We start from the raw sequence: 19,730 nt of genomic DNA, 5'->3' as shown, positions 1-19,730 counted from the left end.
GTGAGGGGAGTCTAATTTGTTTTTAAAACAATAACTTTAACTCATATCAATTTGCTTCATAGCAGATTGACTTGGCATGTAATTCTTAGTTTTAATTTGCTTCTGAGCTTTTAAGCATATCCAAACATATATTGAGATGTGTAAGTATTTGTGATAGCAAATTAGAACAGCTATAAATACAAGATACATGTACATTTATAGTGCTCAGATGTGCATCAGAAAATTCTGCTGATGGTACTAAATTTTCATATTTGAGACATTTAAGAAAAGTATTTGTTCATTTCAGTGCATATTTTTTTTCAGATTTTTTCCATTTTACTATGTAAGAAATTAATTTTGTAAGCCATGTTATTCTGATCACATAGGAAAATGTGGCACAAAGGTGGTAGCTGGCCAGCTGGTAAGTGCTGATTGAATCTGCATTTGTTAAACTTTCAGGGAAAATAAGTTGAAAAGAATGAAGAAATAAGAGAGGCACTGTTTCTATAGCTGATCGATACCTTTAATGGTTATTTTTTTAAATGCAAACTGCTTAAATGAAGAAAACTAGGAAATAGAAATATGCAGAGCATTTTAAACCTCTTTAAAAGTGTAGCTATCCAATCAAAACACAGTTGCATTCTAAAGGCATGATAATACTGCTACCCAGAGTTATTGTCTGTACATCCATTTGGGGCCAATGATACAGATGATTTCAGCTAAGCTCAATTTTAGGTTCATGTGCTTCTTGTGTTGCTCTGTGTATTGTATTCAGGAGTTGATGATTCACCTCTTTTTGATAAGAATGAAATTTATAGTGGCAAACTTAGATGGCAAAATAATCACAGACCTGAAATCTTAAAAAGTTTGTGCATAAAAGTAGTGACTATAACAGATAAAAGTTTATTTTCCACAGCTGAACCACTTATCTCATGCAGTTATAATTATTTTTGTCTATTTTGCTTCTCATCATTATGTAGAACTGTCATTTGTTTAGTAGGAGTAATTGACAAAGTACAGCTGTTGAATTGCTTCATAACAGGAGGACAATATTGCAAATACAGTTATATGTGAAGGCATAAGAAGCAATGTAAATTCTTCTCAATCCACCTACTGGAAAATTGTAATTCAGATTGTAATTCAGATCCAGATAGTTCAAGGTGGAAAATGTTAGTACATTTCCCACAGGAGAATGGAAAGCTAGACTGGCTGGCTGATTGTAAGCCATTTTGTCTTGAATCTGGAGAAAATATTTATTGGCAAAACCCAGAGGCCATAGAAATGAATTGTCTTATGGTTTGCTGTGTTGGATGCCTCCCTGGTTGGCCTCTGGAGGAGCCGTGGCCCTGAGCAGGAGAGGCAGCTCTGAGATCAGAGCACAGTTCTATACAGACTTGCAGTTAGCTCTGGGGGAATACCTTCTGGACAGTACAAACCCTAACAGATTTGAATCAGTCTTCTACAAAAAGCTTTGTATTACAGGAAAATACTGATCTCTTTGAGCTATTTATCTCCCTTGAAGGATTTTTGTTGAAACAAACTTCAATATAAGCCTCCAACTTACTACAGAAGTGATATACACATCTGAAAAACGGGTTGTGTGGTCAGTCATCGAGCTGCTGCTGCTGAATTTCTGTGTCGGCATGTGTCTGTGTCCTACAGTTATTTTTCAGCCACTATTGCTTGGTGAAGGAAAATCTACTGTCAGACTCTGCAGAATAAGGGAGCCAGACACTGTAGGGTTCAGGTTTGAACAATAGTCTGGCATGATTTTTCCACTGCAGTGAGATGACCGCTCCCACTCTGCTGATTTAAGGTTTTGGGAGTACCTGACTCCCATTCTCAACGCTAGAAACGACTAAGGCAGCCAGCTGGATTCCCAACTGTGACTAGGGAAGTATTTTTTTTCCATCTAACATACTCCATCCCTGCAGCCTCCCTCAACTACCACAACCTTGCCACACAAACCCAACCTTGCCACCTTTCCGTGGGAAAAAGGAATCTCTAATTCCATTTATCATAACTTAGTGAACAGAACAGTTAGTGATTTGTCAGAGTATTTCAGACTGATGCACAAAAAAAATGTCCTAGTTGTCTGGGTTTTGTCTTAAAAATTTTTAAAATTTTATATAAAAGATCAGATATGATTTTGTTAAGATTTTCATTCCTGCTTTGTTTATGTCTTAAATATCATACAGAGTTAATGGCAGTAAGTCATAACATGCTTCTCTGCTGCTGGTTACCTTAGATCATTTAGTTATATTTTCTAAAGAATGCAAATGTGAGGTATTTCAAGAGTTTTCATCATTACAAGAATAGCAGAAGCTGAAGTCTGTCTCTTAACGTATGTTTTCACAAAATACAGCTTTTACTTGACAGCATTTAAGTGAAGTACAGTAATTATGACATTAGTGATGAGATAATATTTCTGTGTTTTCATTAATAATGCAAATAAACATATTTTTTTCTTAAGGCAAATGTTCAAATAATTCTTAAGAACAAAAAATTGTTTTGATGATTGAACTAAATGTGCATTCAAACAGTGGTTATGTTTATACAATGTCAGTGGCTGAGGATTTTTAGTTATCTTTTTGTAATGTAGTATCTCTATGGGATATGCTCCCATCCCCTGCATAAACTTTGCACTCTATGATTAATTAAAGAAAAGATTATTTTTATTTTTAAATTAATTGTTCCTTCCATTAGACTTCTGGAGCATCCAGAAGTTAACCTTGAGCATTCTCCGTTCACTTTTTAACTCTGTCACAAAAACTTGTTTCACATTCAAGTTAAATCCTCTTCTAATACTCTTGATGAATTCTTGGTTTTAGTTTGTCCTTTCATTTTAAACTTCAATCCTGAGGTTTATCCTCTGGTTTGCTGGGGTTTTTTTCCCCCTTGAAGCAAGAATGTATTTAATGACTTGGTATAAATGTGGCTTCTCCTATTTGCCTGAATGTGTTGTTTGTTTTTTGTCTGTTTTTTTTAAATTTTCTGATGGACTTCCTTCATAAAATAAAATGATTTTATGAGGGAAAAACCACAGTGCATCTAAATACCTTACCTTTCTGATAATTGAGCCCTGAGCCAGAAACTCACAATGGCATCTTCCAAGTATTTACTTCCTAAATTCAGTTTGTTGTTTTGTCAGGGAAATCACTCACAATACAAGTTCTGCTTGTAGCACTTGTGGGTACTACTCCAGTAGCACCTACATTGCCTCCACAGAAAGCCAGATTTGAAGGTTTGGTGGGGCACAATCAAGTGTGGCTCTCCTTGTGTAACTTTCTGCCAAGTTCTGAAACCTGAAGCAAGCCCAAAGAAATGCTTCTGCTGTGGGAAATGGGGCCTTTGCAAGTTTGATAGATGCTTGTAGCCCAGGGTTATACTGAGATGCCATTGTTGCATCTTGTGGGCTGCCACTGTTAATGCAAAGTTAGCTTTATCACCCAAACAAATTTGTTCTGGGGTTATTAGCTGTGATTATGGAGCACAGGATTTTAAAATCTTACATCTTTCTATTTACTTTTGCACATATACAATGGATTTTAGGCCTTTCTTTATCTTTTGGGAGTTCAGTATCATCCTTCTCTGTGAAGGTAGCATGTGTTTTAGCTGGAAGGAAAAAAGGGATTTGAGCTCTCATCATTGATTCTCCTTTTGTTCCTGTTTTCCATAAGGGGAAGCTAGCCCATGCAGTATTTCTGAAGTCCTTTTCCAAGGTGACATCCAACATTCAGTTATTTTAGCAAAGTCAATGTGTCTTGCTTTTCTGCTTAAATCTCCTGCTTTTCTTTACAGATACTTATTTTGTATCCTGCCTGCATTTTACCTTATGTATGTTAGGGAAGAGTCCTAAAGAGCAATCCCTGAAGATCTTCTATCTGATGATGAAGAGTTCAGGCAGGTTAGCAGGTACCTCAGGCTCTCACAGCAGATGAATGTTACGAAGTCATGAATAGGGTTCATCTGCTGCTTCTTTAATAGCTCCTTCAGTTAAACCTCACACAACTGCTCTCTGCGTCATACCTTTGTATTTTTTGTATGTGAAGTGGACATTTGAAACCACTTACATGTTTGCTAAGTGCTACCCTGCCTAGCAAAAAGCTGCATTTGCCATAGCTCTCCTTCAGTCTTAGTTCATCTAGAGACACAATGTGCCTTTCTTCAGATTTTCAATACTCTTGGATTATTTGCAATGACTGCAGGAGTCCATAGGAAGAGAGATTATTTACTTTCCCCTAACAGGTTTCACTTTGACATATACTATCTACATATTTAGCCCTTCCATGGAGCTGTGTTCCTTGGTTAGCTCTAAGCAGTGGACTCTGAGGAGATCTGGGCCACTTCTGTGCTACATGAAATACTGGCTGAAAGATGTGGGCCTGAAGAATGTTTATTTGGATACTGCTGACATAAAACACATAAATCATAGTTCAGTGCTTGCATACACTACCATGTGATTACATGTAGGTAACTCATCTTGTCTGAAATGGTCTATGGGTGGATAATTGGTCTTTGCCTTCTTAGAATATTTCTTCTCTGATATTTTTTTGTTAATGATAAGCCAGATGCCAAAGAAATTTTTTTATCGTTACTGTTTCCAAGACTGAGTTTTTCCCTAAAGGGAGAAATACTAACATTTAAATTTAAACTATTAGGCTGAAAAGTAGGGTATCTTCTAGGAAAAAAAAATACAAATGTCCTAGAAAGTGGGAACTGTTGAATATAATAAATATTTTCAAATGTTTTTTTTTCTGATAAGGTAAAACCATATAAAAACCTTTAGTGAAATGCTTAACTGCTATGTCTTCTACTCAGCTGATAAGAAAACCCAGCCTACTGAAATTCCTGGAACTTTAGTGCTGGCACTGAAACTGAAGGAAAGGAGGTGTTGTGAATTATAAAGACTTGCAATAGATCACAGAGGATGAAATATTTTTCATTAATGGACTGAAAGGTTAAATCAATAAATAATTTCTGAAGTTATTCCATGTTTTTCTACCTACTTCAAACGTGTCTGAGATTCCCACTCACGTGGAATAAGGATTTTTGGAGTGCTGTTACATAGATGGTAGTTTTGCATCAGTTCCTCAATATTCTCTCCATAATGAATGAGTTTAAATTGTTTGAGATACAGCCTGTTCCATCCTTAATGATCCTAATTTGCCATTTTCTTCGGACTTTTTATACCATGACTTCTGTTTTTCTCAAGGTTGAAAAGCCAGTGTCTGTGCTAGGCCTATCTATCTATCTATCTATCTATCTATCTATCTATCTATCTATATATATATATATATATATATATTAGATATTGGATTTCAGCTTGGGAACTTGGCTTTTGAACCAGCCCTGTGGATCTTGCTGCCTAAGTATTCTTTGTATTTTGTGCTGGTATTGTAGAGCCAAAAGGGTGCTGTTGTGCCTGGCAGGCATTTGACAGGTTTTCCAGGTTCTTTAACTGATTCCCAAAGGCTATTGTGGAGCATTATGTGATTTGATAAAATTGATTTCAGTGATATGGTCTGAATGCACACACTGCCTTTTCCACTGAATTGATTAGATTCAATTTTTGTATTCTACTCCCTCTGTATTACACTTTGGGTATTTTATTAAATTATTCATTACATTTAAGTAGGCTTTAACAGAAGGAGTTCATGGTAACTATTAAATTCGAACTTGAGTTCAGCTTTCAAAATTGAGTAGTTTTAACCACCTTATTCTATTTTTTTGAGACATTTTCCAGTTTTCTATTTATTTGATTTAATTCAGCAGTTTTAGCCTACTCCAGAAATTTGTCAGCATTTGGGGAGGTCTTTTCCCCTGCAAATTGTAATATGATTCTCTGATTAGAATGCTGGGAACCTCAGGAAAAGCTTGTTGTTTTTTTTTTCCATCTCTGTCAGTCTCACTATCAAGATACTCTGTCTTTGTTTCTGTACTCATCTCTTCAGTGACAAAAGTTTTCCATTTTTTTCCTTTATCAGAACTATTAGATTTAATATTCCTGTCTGAGGACCTGAGGACATCACTGATGTCCCTTCATAATGCTGCTTTTGAAGGTTTTCAGATCTCTTCCATCTCCTTCTTAAGTATTGCTTTTTTGACTTTTACCAACTGTTTGGGGACTTCCTGAAGTTTATATAATTTTCTTTGATACAAGACTGCTGCTAGTTTTTGAGCAGTTGGCTTGCTCCATCCTGATTCTTATTTTGTTTTCAACAGTAACTGTTCTGTCTAATTTACTAATTGTGGGATCCTCAGAGACTCTGTTTGGTTTATGGGACCTCATGTACCAGGCCTTTCTGTCTTACCATGTCAAGATTGAAGAAAATCTGTTTCCCTTAATCTTCAGATATTACTTGTGTGCTTTAAAACTGGGTTTGCTAAACCCAGTTGGTACTGATCCTGTCTCTTACCTAATGATATATATTCATATGTGAGAAAGAAGTTACTCATCCCTGTTACATCTTTATTCATCTTCTACAGCTATTAAATTTACCTGAAACCTTATTCCCTAAGTACAATTTTCATACATTACCTATCCAGTGTTAATGGTTCAATGATGCCAGAGCTTTAGTTGCCATAATTGGAACGCTGTCATATCTTTGAATTCTTCATAAAACATACTTTTAATTTTGTCTTTGATGATTCTTCAGTGATAACAGCATGTTTTAGATTTTGTGCTAATTCTCTTTTAACTTTCAGTCACTGGCAGGTCAGATCAGGTAGCTGCTCACAACATCAAGTTGCCTTAATTATTTCTCCACAGGATGAGTTTGTTAACTTTGAAAGCTTCATTTTCTGGCTATTTCACTTCTTTACTATGTAGAAACACATTTACATGGTGTGTGCTCCTCAGCATAACAGAGGACATCTGACACATGCAAGCCCAAAATATTTAAGGTGACCACTTTCCAGCCTTTTGTTTGAATCATTGGGGTTTCATTATCGTTTCTAAACTTTGGCTTCTAAACTCTGGATTTTATTTGGACTTCAGTAGCAGCTTTGCTAATATTATTTAGAAATACTACTTCTCATATTGACATGAATTACTCCTTTTATGTTTGTCTGAATTTTTTTTTTTAATTTCCCACTTAGTAACCCTACACTTAGACAGCAAAGCTACTGCTTGAATGGCTTAAGATTTGTGGCTGTATACAGCCTTTCAAAAAAAAGGCACCTCCTGAATTTATACACATTTAACTGTCCTTTATTTTATTTAAAGCTTTTGACTGTGACAATATACACCAATAATGATATGGTAAGCTATCCTAATTGTCATTATTAAGATATCTGCAACTTGGTGACACACTGAAAATGAAGTAGTTCACTCAACTGAACAGAGAGAAATGGATAAGAGCTTCCCAGAGGCAGCAGTGTCCATTGATTTTGTATTGTTTTAACTTTGTCATTGGCAAGCTAACAGTCTACATTTAAAATACTCTTTTCTTTTCCTGGTTTTGCTTCTGATGTCCTCTATGTGTTGCTTGCTGTGCATGTATGAATATGAATGTCCTTCAAAACTTCGGAAGGAATGCATGAATTAATTACTTCTGATGACCCCAATATTCTAAACTGATTCTGTCTGTTACAAACAAATGTTCTTAAATTACTGGCAGTTCTAGACATAGGAAGCTGCTACCAAAATGTTACAAACATGAAGTGTGTAAGAACCTAGCTGGTTGAGGCCATCCTTCTCAGAGGTTAAATAGGGCATTTTGGAGCTGTTTTCATGGTGATTTTGCTTTTTCTGCCCAGTGTCCTCAAGCTACATAGCAGACTAAGCCCATTTCTGCACTTGGAAGAGAAGCCACAGTATTTTGCTTTAAATTGTATCTTATTAACTGATACATAAAATAATATTTTATTTTTATGGACCAATCCTTTATAATGTCTTGTATTCTGAACACACCTGCTGTTTGGGTGTACCTGAGAACAAAACAGATACTTCTCACAGCCATTCTGCTGCCTTCCAGTTAGCCAAATGAACGGTTCTTGCTCATCAAGATGGATATTATTTCTGGTGTGATTTCTTTAAATTCAGATTGTTATCAGAGCATGAAATGAATGGGATGAGATGGTGATCTGAAGACGGTGTTTGTTGTGTACTATCACTCCAGTGATGCTCATTACCTTAACAGTCATGCTCAGTTCATTCTGAATATTGTCAATTACACTTTACGTGAACGAATGAATAATTTTCATACATGCCCTTTGAAATATTTACTTTATAATTTCTTTAAATTTATTCTTGCAAGGTAAATTCTCTGTTTCCCAATGATCCAAGTTATATTGCATTATGCTGATTGAAGTATGATTATATTGAAATATAATTAACTTTATCTTATCACACTTTAATTAGTAAAGCACACTGGATTTCTTTGAAGTTATGCTCATGGGTTTTGGCTTAATAAAGAAATAGCATGGCTTGTAAGTCTGAAATGTTACCTCTGAAAATATAATTCTAAAGCTATATAGGTGGTGTCTTCTGAGTATGTCACAATCCTTGTGTCACACTTTGGTCTGAAGTGTAAAGACCATATAGTCACATTTGCCAGTGGATCATGAAATAAGAATGAAAAACTTAGAAGTTACGTGATAGCAGCTTTCAGTCTTTTTGGAGTAGGGAGGATGTTTTTGGAATTTTGAGCCAAATGCTACACTTATTCTGAGACATTTATTATTATTATTATTCAAATTTGCTTTTTGTTCTGCAGATAGGAGTAGTAGTTCCCTGTGCAATCTCTTTCCTGTACATGCATTTCTCTTGAAGGGAAAAAAAAATAAATATTTTTAGAGAGGAGACAGTAAAAGGTTTTGACCTACCAGATACTTGATACATAAGAGATACTGGATCTGAAAACTTCACATTTAAGAATGTATAGGAATGAACATCAGAAACTGTCTGGTGTAAAACTGCAGCATTGTTTAGTCAGAGTACATGAACTGTGATTTAAATGCCTCTGGCTAACATTCAGGAAAACTGCTTATGGCTGCTAAAGCCTCGACCCAGACAACCTGCCTGCTGCTCTGTTAAAACTGTGACTCTCAGGTTTAATTATAACAACACCTTCTGTAAGTGCTGTGTTGATAAGGATATAGCAAATAAGCTGCTATGTTTTGAGTGATCAGCTGGTGTGGTAAAATTTGTGTTTCGTTAGATACTTTGAAAATGGAATAGAGGTTATGTAAAATTTGGTGCACATCATGCCTATGTTTTTAAATGCTGTTTTCTTCAGAGTCTTGATCCTTTCCATGTTGATGTTTGCAACTGGAAAACTTTTCGTGTCATGATTTCTCACAAAGTTGTAAGACAGAAAAAAGATCCAGTCAATTTCTCTGTATAGATTGTGATGTGAAAAAATGGTGTCTCTTTTAAATATGTTTGCTGTTTAGGGGGAACTTTTTCAAACTGCACACTTTTTTTTCTAAATCTTTGTTTAACATATGTCTTACCATTCTTTTTCTCTGTGCTGCAAAAATTATTAATATAAATAATCTTGAACCAACACGTTGGAATAAAACATCTGCCCCACTTTTTTCTTTTTTTTTCATCAATTCTTAGTTCTTCTTCAGACAGAAATCTTACATTCTCTTTTAAAGTCTTGCAGCTTTTCATACTACTGCTCCTTCCTTGACAACATCTTCCGTTCTCCTTTACCACCACCACTTTGCTGACTTTGGCCTGTCTTTGAAATGTGCTTGGCCTTCTTTTTGTTTTCATTTCTAGCTTATTTGTTTTTAAAACTTATTTCTCTCTTGTCCCTTACCATGTATAAGGTCCATTACTTTTTGCTACTGCAACATGCTGTCAACGCCTGTCTCAAAAAGGATAGGTTACAGTGAGCAAAGTTACCGTAAAGACTAACAGAGATTATCAGAGGTATAGCAGATCTTCACACAAATGAGATTAAGGACTCTTCAGTCTGGAAGGATGCTAATTCAGAGGGACTAGAAAAGAGGTCAGTAAAATCATGAAGAGCACTGAGGAGGTGCATGGAGTTGTTACTGGTCTCTCACAGCATAACAATTAGGGGGAATCAAATGGAATCAGCAAATGGAAGGCTCAAGAGAAATTACTTTTTTTCTTTCAAGTGATTTTAATATGGAGTGGTTTAGATTTACAGAGAGACTTGCTGATGAGTTAATGGAGAAGAAATCCATCAGAAGATACTGGTTACAGAAACATCTTTCTGACAAAACCCAGTTGGAAGGACAAAGGGGTTCAGGGAGGGGGCCTCAACATCAGAAATGCTTCCCTGGGGTACTTCTAATGCCTATTGCTAGGAGTAGATTGCTGGCTTAGATGGACCTCTGGTCCAGTGTGTCTTAATCCTCAAGATCCCTGAAACATTGCAGGACTGTAGATTATAGATGGGCAAAAAGACACGTTCAGAAATACTTCTTTTTCTTTTCCTTTTTTTTTAATTAGCATTTGTTAATGGAGCCCTGCTTGCAGTTTTTTCATTTGGTTTCATCATGCCAAAAAGGCATGCTAATCATTTTGTGTTATATGCCTGATTTCTGTGTCAGAGTGAAGAGCTAAATGACTGTCACTGAAACAGACGTGGATGGGTCCTCAGAGCCCAAGACGTTTAGTATTGGTGATAAGCATTGTGTCAGACTGAGAAAAAGTATAACATATTCTCTGCTACTCATGGCTGAGATCCTATTATTTCTGACCATGCCTGACAGCTCTAATGTTAAACAGTGAAGGGTCATAGAAAATTAGTGTAATTTCAATGGCTGCTTTAGTGCAGCAAACGTTAAGTCAGTTCCCAAGAACAGTTCCCTGGTGCAACCCTTAATAAATTCAAACTTTATTTTTAGGGATGACCTTTAGTAATGCGAGCCTTGATCCATTGAGATGCTGTTCACTTTTGATGCATCTCCAAATCCCTTTTTTATGCATTTTAAATCAACACACGCTTATTCTGAATTTATGTGTGTGGATAGACGGAGAGATGTAATTTAAACACATCTGTTCAAATATGCATTTCAGATCAACTTGGTGCCGGTTCTCATAATACGGCTGAGTTTTTGACGGGTATTATATCCCTAAAGTACACAGCAGATGGTATTTATTAGAGATTGAATGGAAATGAAGTTTAAGGATGTTGAGCTTTTTGTCTTAAGTCGCTCATTTTTTAATCATGAAACAATAATGATCTGAAGTTATAAATCCATAATGAAGTTCTATAAAATGTTTCTTGTTTATGGGGAGAGTGGAACACCTTATAGTTGAATAAAGTTGGTTCAAGCCTTAACTGTTTGGTTTGGTTTTTGGGTTTGTTTTTCTTTTTTTTTAAGAATAGTGATAATGGGAAGTACTACAATGCTTTAAACCATTTCGGCTGTATCTAGTAGGAACTCTGGCAACCTTCATGGTAATTGTTTGAAGAGAGTAAAACCATGTGTACTCTTTCAACCTCAGGCAATGAGCCATGCTAATTATGAGATATACTTTTTATCTAGGTCACTATTCCCTGGTAACAAGGACAGCCCAGTCCCTACTCACACAGAGTCCTCCACACCTATACTTTCTCAAGCTGAGTTCTGGAAATCAGGTCTGCTCGCTGCCTCCAGGTGTCATTCAGCCCAGTTTCTGAAAGAGCTCTTCTGGGGGCAGGAGGTGGGTTGGGAAAAGAACAGTCATTAAAAAATACCTGTTCTCACTCTCAGTTAAATTCTGAGAGCTGTTGGATTGTGCTTCTTGATCACAGATACTATTCTCCAGCCTGTTTAAGGTGACTTACATCAAAAGCACTAATGATTCCAAATTCAAACCAAACATAATAAGCTGCACTTGCAAATCCGTTGGATACTGCTGAAGATCACAAAGCTCAGGTGTAATGTGTTCCTTTGGGAATCACCACCAGGAGTAGCCTCCAGTGCTCTGTCAGGTGTGGAATGCAAAAAGCAGGATACATCCCCTGACTCCGTAGTTGTCAGGCTGGACTTATTTTGTAGTTTCTGCTACCTTTGAAATTTGAAGTGTTTCACTATGAACCACCTCCAAATTAACTAGTAGGATCTAATGGCTTTGCCAACTATTCTCCCAGATGTATATACCTTCCTTCAGGGAAATTTGCAAGAATACTCTGAAAAAATACTCAGGGTTTCTCTGTGGTCTTGTCTGGCTTTCATTTGTCTGTTTTATTATTTTTTAATCAAAGCAAGCATATAAACAATATGGCAGTACAATTTCTTTTTCTGGTTTGTTGTGTCTTGGGCATTAACTTCTGAGAGATAAGATCCAGGCTATAAAAATAAGTTTTTAGAAAAGTATTAAAATGATGCTTTTACACACATAAAATATGACTTACTTAAGCATCTGCTAGTATTCATTGTCTGAACAGTTAAGTGAGTTGACTTATAAATGAAGCTATTAAATACTTTTACATGCAGTATCAACATAGTTACCTTTTTTGCTTTAATTCAGCCAAACTGAGGGAAAGGAGAACTGATTTGTGAGACAACCTGGAGTTCTGTTATGCAGTAATAGAGAACATTTTGAAATATTTGAAATAAGATAATTTCTTATATCCTATATAATTCCTACATAAATTTTCTTAAATATTAATGTTTTTGATATATATAGCTGCATTTTAATAAGGTATCTTACCAAAATATAGTTTATATCTGGACATAAGGGTCGCTTCGTTATCATTTAAAAGACTTTACACAGAAGTGTTTATTACGTGCCTATTGTCATTTAACCAAGGTACTTTCCGGTTTTACTCCGTGTGTAAATCAGTTCAGCAATTGATATGAGGGTTCAAAAGAACTTGTTTTTCTCACACAGAGGTTTTGAACTCACACATCCTGGACTGCTTTTAAACACATGTGGAAAAGATTACCAAGAAAAACATTTTCAGTGGATATCTGTTTATTAGATGCCTGTTCATCCTTTGTGTGATTTAGGGCAAATCATGAATGGGAAAGGAAGGAGAACCCCCTGCTTCAGAAATTATGTTCAGGTTTAGTCCCCCCCAACTCCAGACAATGAGTCCATGGAAAGAGAGAGAGAGAAGTGCTGGAGGATTTCAGAACAGAAACAGGCTGAATTCCTTTCTCAAAGTGTGGGGATTTTTCCATGGCTTAATCCTCAGGTTAATCTCCATATAGCCAAGAGAAAAGCAGGGTGAAGTTTCCTGTTGTTCCTAGGCAATGCTTCCAGCTGAGCAGTCTGTTTCTCTTGTGCTAGCTCCAATTGGTGTGACTCCTCGGTGAGTGATTTAAGTTGGAGTCAGAAATCCCACAAGACTAGGCCTCATGGAGAAAAGAGAAAGAGGGGTTGAAAAGGGCTTCTGCAAGACTGTGTGTGGTCATGGGGAAGATGGAAACACATCCTTCAGCTCCAACACAAAACGGCACGTTGAGATGCCTGTTAGGCTCTGTAAATGCACTTGAAAGACCAACTCAGGTACCTTCAAATTATTTCATCCATTAACCTCATTTCATGTTTTCTGAATGGGCTTATACTGCAGAAGCATTCTAAAATATAAAATAATGTATGATGCTGCAATAACATTTCAGAGTAGGCTGGTTTTATTTTCATAAAAATTCTGGGGTTTTCCCTAACCTTTTTTCAATGCAAGTTTCTAATTCATGAATCAAGAAGTAGCTATGTCATCACATTCTTTGTTTTGACTTTAATTACTATAGATTACACAGGAGTTCTCATACCATTCTGTAAGACTACATATATATAAAAAGACTGTATTCTTTTTATTCATATTTCTATTTATTCTAATCCAGTATTTTGCTGGAATGTAAGGGTGTGGTAGCTGGTCTTGCTTAAGAGCGAGTTGGTGGCTTTAAGTAATTTCTGGATTTAAGTGTTAATTGCTGAAATGGAAGTGGGAAGAATATGTGATCATGTGAAAGAATTTCAAGTGGTCACATGAGTAGCTGAAGGTGATAATTTCAGCTCCTTTACATAATTTCTTCCCTGAGTGTGGATTTGGTTTGTAATGGTTATTGTTAAAGGAAATGTTTTCTGTAGCTAAAACCACATAAAAAGGTCCATGTAACAAGTGAATCCTAGAAATAGTTACAATTTTTCTCCTGCTTTTTTTAGAAAAATTGCTCTGTGAAAATGGGGTGGGGGGGGAGTGTGGCTGGTTTTACTGTTTTATTTGCATCAGCTTTTATCACTTTTATCTCTTTTCCAAGTCACTTATCCATGGCTTGACTTCTAGGCATCAGACAATTCCTTGGGTCTGACTTTTTTTTCTGACCCCAGAGGCTGACTTGGTTCCTCTTTAGGCAGAGGGTAAGATGTTGCTTTTCTTCTTTCAAACACATCTTGTTCATCCTTTCTGTATGATTTGGATACGTGTGCTATCAGCACTTGTTTATGGGTGTGTTGGTCCTTACAGCATCACAGTAAAATGGATGTGTCTTCACTGTAAGATAAAGAAGTTGCTTCTCTTTGGGTGGTCAGAATAGCCCAGGATGATGGGGTTTGCATTGCTGGTCTAGTTCAGAATGGCAAAACATCAGTCTGCTTGAGCAGATGGAAGGGATTTATATAGAGGGACACAGGGGAGAGAATATTCAGGAACCACAAGTATTAGGGCTGTTTCATCTTATACAAGGCATTAATTATTCCTCTGATTCGTCTTTCTCTGAAATTCCACAGTTTTATTATAAAGCATCCCAATTGAGAGTCAACATGTTGTAGTGACTCTCTCCTACAAAACATTTGTGGAAACTGAATAGTTAGACTAACTGTAAATGTGTTCATGTAATAAATGTTACAGGGGATGTTCACCGTATTTTTTTTTGTTTGCTTCAAAATAGATAAGCAGCATTTGGTGTAAAAAAATAATAGTATTGGCTGATGCACAAGAACTTGTTTTTATGTGATTTTGGATCATATTTCATAGATGGAGCAATTCTTAAACATCATCTGAATCTTAAGTAATAAAGAATTTTGTGCTGCTTTCTTTCAGGCTGTCAGAGAAAAGGTCACTTTAATTTTCAAGTGTGTATGTGTTTTATATTTTTTCATAATTACATCTTTTTCTCCTCTTTTTTTAATTAAGAAATTATGTTTCACATGTGGAACTAATTGTACATATTTTCGTTCATCACTGCTTTGAAAAGTCTTTAAGAGCTCGATTTTTATAATTTTTGATTTTATTTTGAGTGAAATCTCGTGCTTTTCTCCCCTTTCTAAACTGCTTGTTAAACAATATAATCAGCAGTGATATAAAAATGCACTATGCAATGTCATATTTTAGGCAGTTACACTGGATTGAACTGTAATTAATTGCTGTTGCCGAATACACCATGGCCTTATTCTCTTTTTGTACCCAGGCTTTTCTTTGTGTGTAATAATTCCATCCAGGAAGAAATCTAATTACTAAGATAATTAACACCTTATCAGCAAATGGAGTTCAGACATTTGTAGAGTTTATGAATTTTTAAAATATGTAATTTCCTTTTAACTGAATGACAACTGGTGTTATGGAGAAAAAGAGCATATTTTATTGTATCTAGCTTGATTGGACCTTATAATTCATGTTGCTATAGAAACAACCAGGCCTTTATAAAGGATGGTATTACTACTACCATTGGTAATAAATGCTTTGACTGTTGCCAATAGTGTCATTAAAATGGATAAAATAACTTCATTATAATGGTTTGTCAAATGTAATGAATGTTCTGTTCATGTTCTGAGAAATGGCAGCTGATGTTAGGTGGCATTGGTTTATAAAGTAATGTACTCTTTCTTCCATGAGCTTAATACTGCTTCGCAAGATATTTGTGGTATGAACAAAGTCATGTTGCAGGATACAGTGCTGCTCTCTTCATTCAGTCCTTAAAGATAAGGGATTTTATTGTTACTTGATATCAAGCACAAGGTCGTATCTTGATGTTTGTCAGTGTTAAGCAATGGTAACTGAGGGTGCTGAGCCATCAGCTCGGGGATTTCTGCTGTTCTGCACAATATCCAGCTTGTGTTTCCCACTTAGGGCTCTTGGTTCAAGTCCTTGAAAACGTTCAGTTTTATACTGGTTTTGATTTGTCATTCAAATGCCATGTTCTAACCTCCGCTCAGATGATGCAGTCTGAATTCATGAACTCAAAAGGGAATTGATAGAATTTGGTTTCTTTGGTGGGAATTTTTCATCAGGAAAAGGTGGAAGAAGGTTCTAATAATATCTGATAAATTCCAGTGCTGCTACCTATATATCCAATACCAATACATCCAATAAATGTTAAAAGAGGAGAAAGGCATTCACTTTAGAATGAGCTCATTGCCAATACTTGAAGGAAAAAAAAAAGTTTAGGGAAAAAAAAATATCACAGAATATACTTACTACTGTATACAATTTGTCTGAAGGCTGTTGTGGTGAATATAAGCTATGGTATAATATTGCATCTAATCAAATTAATAAAAACAGTATTCTCTGCTTCCCTTTTTTGGATATTTTGACAACAGGTTTTCCTTTTCCAGTAGAACTCATTGTTTCAGGAAGTTTTTCTTTAGGGAAGTTTTTCTTCCAGTTACTCAAAATCAAGTTTCTTCACTCACTATAACCACATCATTATTTTTTTTTCTGTGGTGATGTATTGTCTAATAAGTAATTATAGTTTTCTTTGGCTATTTGAATGCTTTATAAATGTAATATGGATTACATGCACTGATGTTCACAGTTCTGCATTGTGTTAACCGGATGAGGGGAAGAGAAGCTTTCCATCCATTTCTTTAGGTTAGAGACAGTCCTGGAGACATATTCTTAACTTCAAGTGTGAGCTTCGCTTGTGACAGTTGTCTTTTTGCCATTCACCCCTTAAACAATCTCTCAGCTCTTTCTCCACCTATAGCCTACATAAGAGCTGTAGAATTATTTAGATTGGAAGGGACCTCTGGAAGACATTTATTTCCCCTACTTGAAACAGGACCAGTTCCAAGTTAGATACCACGAGTATTTATATAGAGGTCTTACTTTTCTCCATAAGTCATGTTTTCTCCAGTTTATCATTGTTACTGGCAGTGTGGGGTGAACTCTGCATTGTGGAAACAGTCTCATCTGTGTCAGGAGGGAGCACTGAGCACTCTGTGTTTCTGCCTCTCTCCAGAGATTAATGCTAATCATTATTCCCACTGTATGCAAAGCTCAGGCTGGGTGCAAGCCTTGACAGCTGCTCCAATATCTACTGGGGAAAGTGTTCATGGCATGTTCCCACCATGTCCAAGACTGTGACAGTGGCACAATTTCAACTGAAACCCCCTAACTTCACCCTCTGCTGTGCATCCTTCTGTGTCTGTGGGCTGTCTCTGTCAGCTGTGCTTCCCTAACCTGATGTATGTAAGGGTTCTGCATATTCAGTCCAAGGGGAACACTTAGGGAATGTTGACCTTGCTTAAGTAACAAGAGAACTCACTGCCCGTTCATTTGTGAACTTAAGTATTTTGTTTTCCTTTTAAAGCAAGGCATAGGCTGATGTTTTAGAATACTGAGTTAAAAATTAACTTGTGACTAAAGATGTATTTTTGGCTCCTAAGCTGATTTTGCTCAAATTTGCTGGGTGATATAACATGCCAGTCCCCTCTTTGAGATATCCAGCTCTACTTCAATAGCAGGATTATAAAACATTAAATAGCTGATATTTTCTAGTGACTGAGTCTCAAAAGGTTTACATTTTATGGATTAAGCAATCAGAATGCAAGAAATAGGAAGGTCTGCTGATTACCTCTAATTTTGATTGAAGGAAGGTTTGATCCAGATGTTTTTACACTTCTTTAACAATCTTAGTCCAGTATTTGCTGCAGTATCTATTACTTGTGCACTTGGCTGAGCAACAGATTTATTTCTCATTACCAAGCAATGGTGTTATTTTTTTTTCTCCCCAAGATCCTTGTAGGTCTCAATTTCTGTAGATAAAGTTGATGGTTATATGTACCACTAGCTTTTAAGTACATCTAGTACATGTCCTCAGTTAAGTATTTCTTTCTACTTCCTTTACAGAGTGCCTGGAATAACAATTGCTACAGACATAATTTGTGGTTTTCCAGGAGAGACAGATGAAGATTTTCAAGAAACTATGAAACTTGTAGAACTTTACAGGTTTCCAAGCCTGTTTATTAATCAGTTCTACCCACGTCCAGGAACCCCAGCTGCAAAAATGCCTCAAGTTCCAGCTGCAGTGGTGAGATCCATTTTCAGATGCCTTTAATAAAGCATGTACATGAAAACATACATTTTCTACAGAGCTGTGCCACATTCAAATAAAGGATTTTTTCAGTCCAGTAAGGGTAATGATGCTAGCTAGACCACTAAATGTATTTTCATATGTAAATGACTGATCATATTGTAAGGAAGGGTAAAGCAGTGGTTATACTGAAGATCTTGTCTGCTTTTTATCAAGTTTGGGGTGAATGACTACCAAGAGTAGTAGCTGATTGATTACACATAGTATTTTTTTCTATTTTAAGACTTCTGGGACTCCAGCATTCTCAAGCTTACTGTGAATAATTATGCAAAGTATTAATAACAGTGATAGTCAAATATTAAATTTAAAAGCTACTTCTTCTTGAGACTCTCCTTATGCACTGGTCATTTACTTCCTTCAGCCTGGAAGTTTAAAGGCCATTGCATCTAATCTCCCTCCCTCCCTCCCTCCCTCCCTCCCTGCCTGCCTGCCTGCCTGCCTGCCTGCCTGTTTTTATAGAGAAGATACATGGCTGCAAACTATATCTTGCTTGATATAAATAACTATTTATAAGCAATAATAATAGCAATCATATCAGAAGGCATGGTTTGATTTATTTCAAGAAAATTGAATTTCTTATTTTTGTAAACTGAATCTCAAAACAGGAAAGTATGTAAGATTGATGCCTTTAGTAATTCCATTCAACTCATTATTTTATCATTTTTATGGGCATAAATAACATTTATATTTCCTTTCAATGTAAGAATGAAAGTTAGCCAGCAATGTAAATCAATTTAAATAAAAACCTATTTATTTCAATTTATGTATCCTGGTACACCAACACAAAGTCAAAATAATGTACTGGGACTTGTATCCCTTTGCTTATATATCTGAAAGCTAAACAAAGTATCTCTGTTTACTCCCAGTATATACATGAATTCCATAGGATGTGTCAGCTGCTGGAGACATAAAATGAGATTATATCTGGTTTCTTCAGTTTATTGTTTAGTGTAGTGCAGCTTGGGCAATGACTGTTCATTTATTATAGACTATCTCAGAATGGGTAATTGTAAGTTTTCAAATATAAATACCTGCTGTTGAAGTGGTCTCCTTAGTATAACCAACTCACATGGTTGCATTTTTTGTCTTACTCTTGAATGCTTTTTAGATACTTTAATAAGTGAAAAAAAGTTTAGAAATGTAGTTTTTGGAAGGTATGAAGTATAAAAGTCAGAACATTGCTTTGTGTTTTGGGTTTGTATTCCTATACACAAGTTCTTAAGCATGCTATTTTCACAGGAGGTGCAGAGAGCTTTAGTTAATTTACCCACTTCTGTTTTACTGGGGGCTTATGGGAAGACAGTCTGTGAAGAGATAAATTATTAAAAGAACATTAACTGTTCTGTAGTTAGAAGTATTACTTGGAAAATGGTAATTGTCAATTTAACCCAGTTTCACATTCTTTCTTCTTATTTGTAGCACTAGTACTTACTGCTTTCAGTGAATTAGAACCTTCAAAGAAGATGGGGCCTCTAATCCAGGGCTGATGAAAATCTGTAATTAATAGATTTTGTTTC

At 36.0% G+C, this 19,730-nt stretch overlaps 1 protein-coding gene across 3 annotated transcripts in view; it reads left to right on the top strand.

Annotated features, from left to right (window-relative positions):
• Nucleotides 1-19,730, top strand: part of CDKAL1 (CDK5 regulatory subunit associated protein 1 like 1) — a 376,796-nt gene that overhangs the window by 254,682 nt on the left and 102,384 nt on the right. For all 3 annotated transcript variants that reach the window (XM_015617399.2, XM_033512031.1, XM_033512032.1), the window contains exon 12: nt 17,970-18,150. In XM_015617399.2, the coding sequence (XP_015472885.1) occupies nt 17,970-18,150 (181 nt within the window). The remainder of the gene's footprint in view (nt 1-17,969; nt 18,151-19,730) is intronic.

Source organism: Parus major, chromosome 2, assembly GCF_001522545.3.
Source record: "Parus major isolate Abel chromosome 2, Parus_major1.1, whole genome shotgun sequence".
Taxonomy (NCBI): domain Eukaryota; kingdom Metazoa; phylum Chordata; class Aves; order Passeriformes; family Paridae; genus Parus; species Parus major.
The sequence above is the reverse complement of the archived record's forward strand: the minus strand, read 5'-3'. Positions and strand labels throughout refer to the sequence as shown.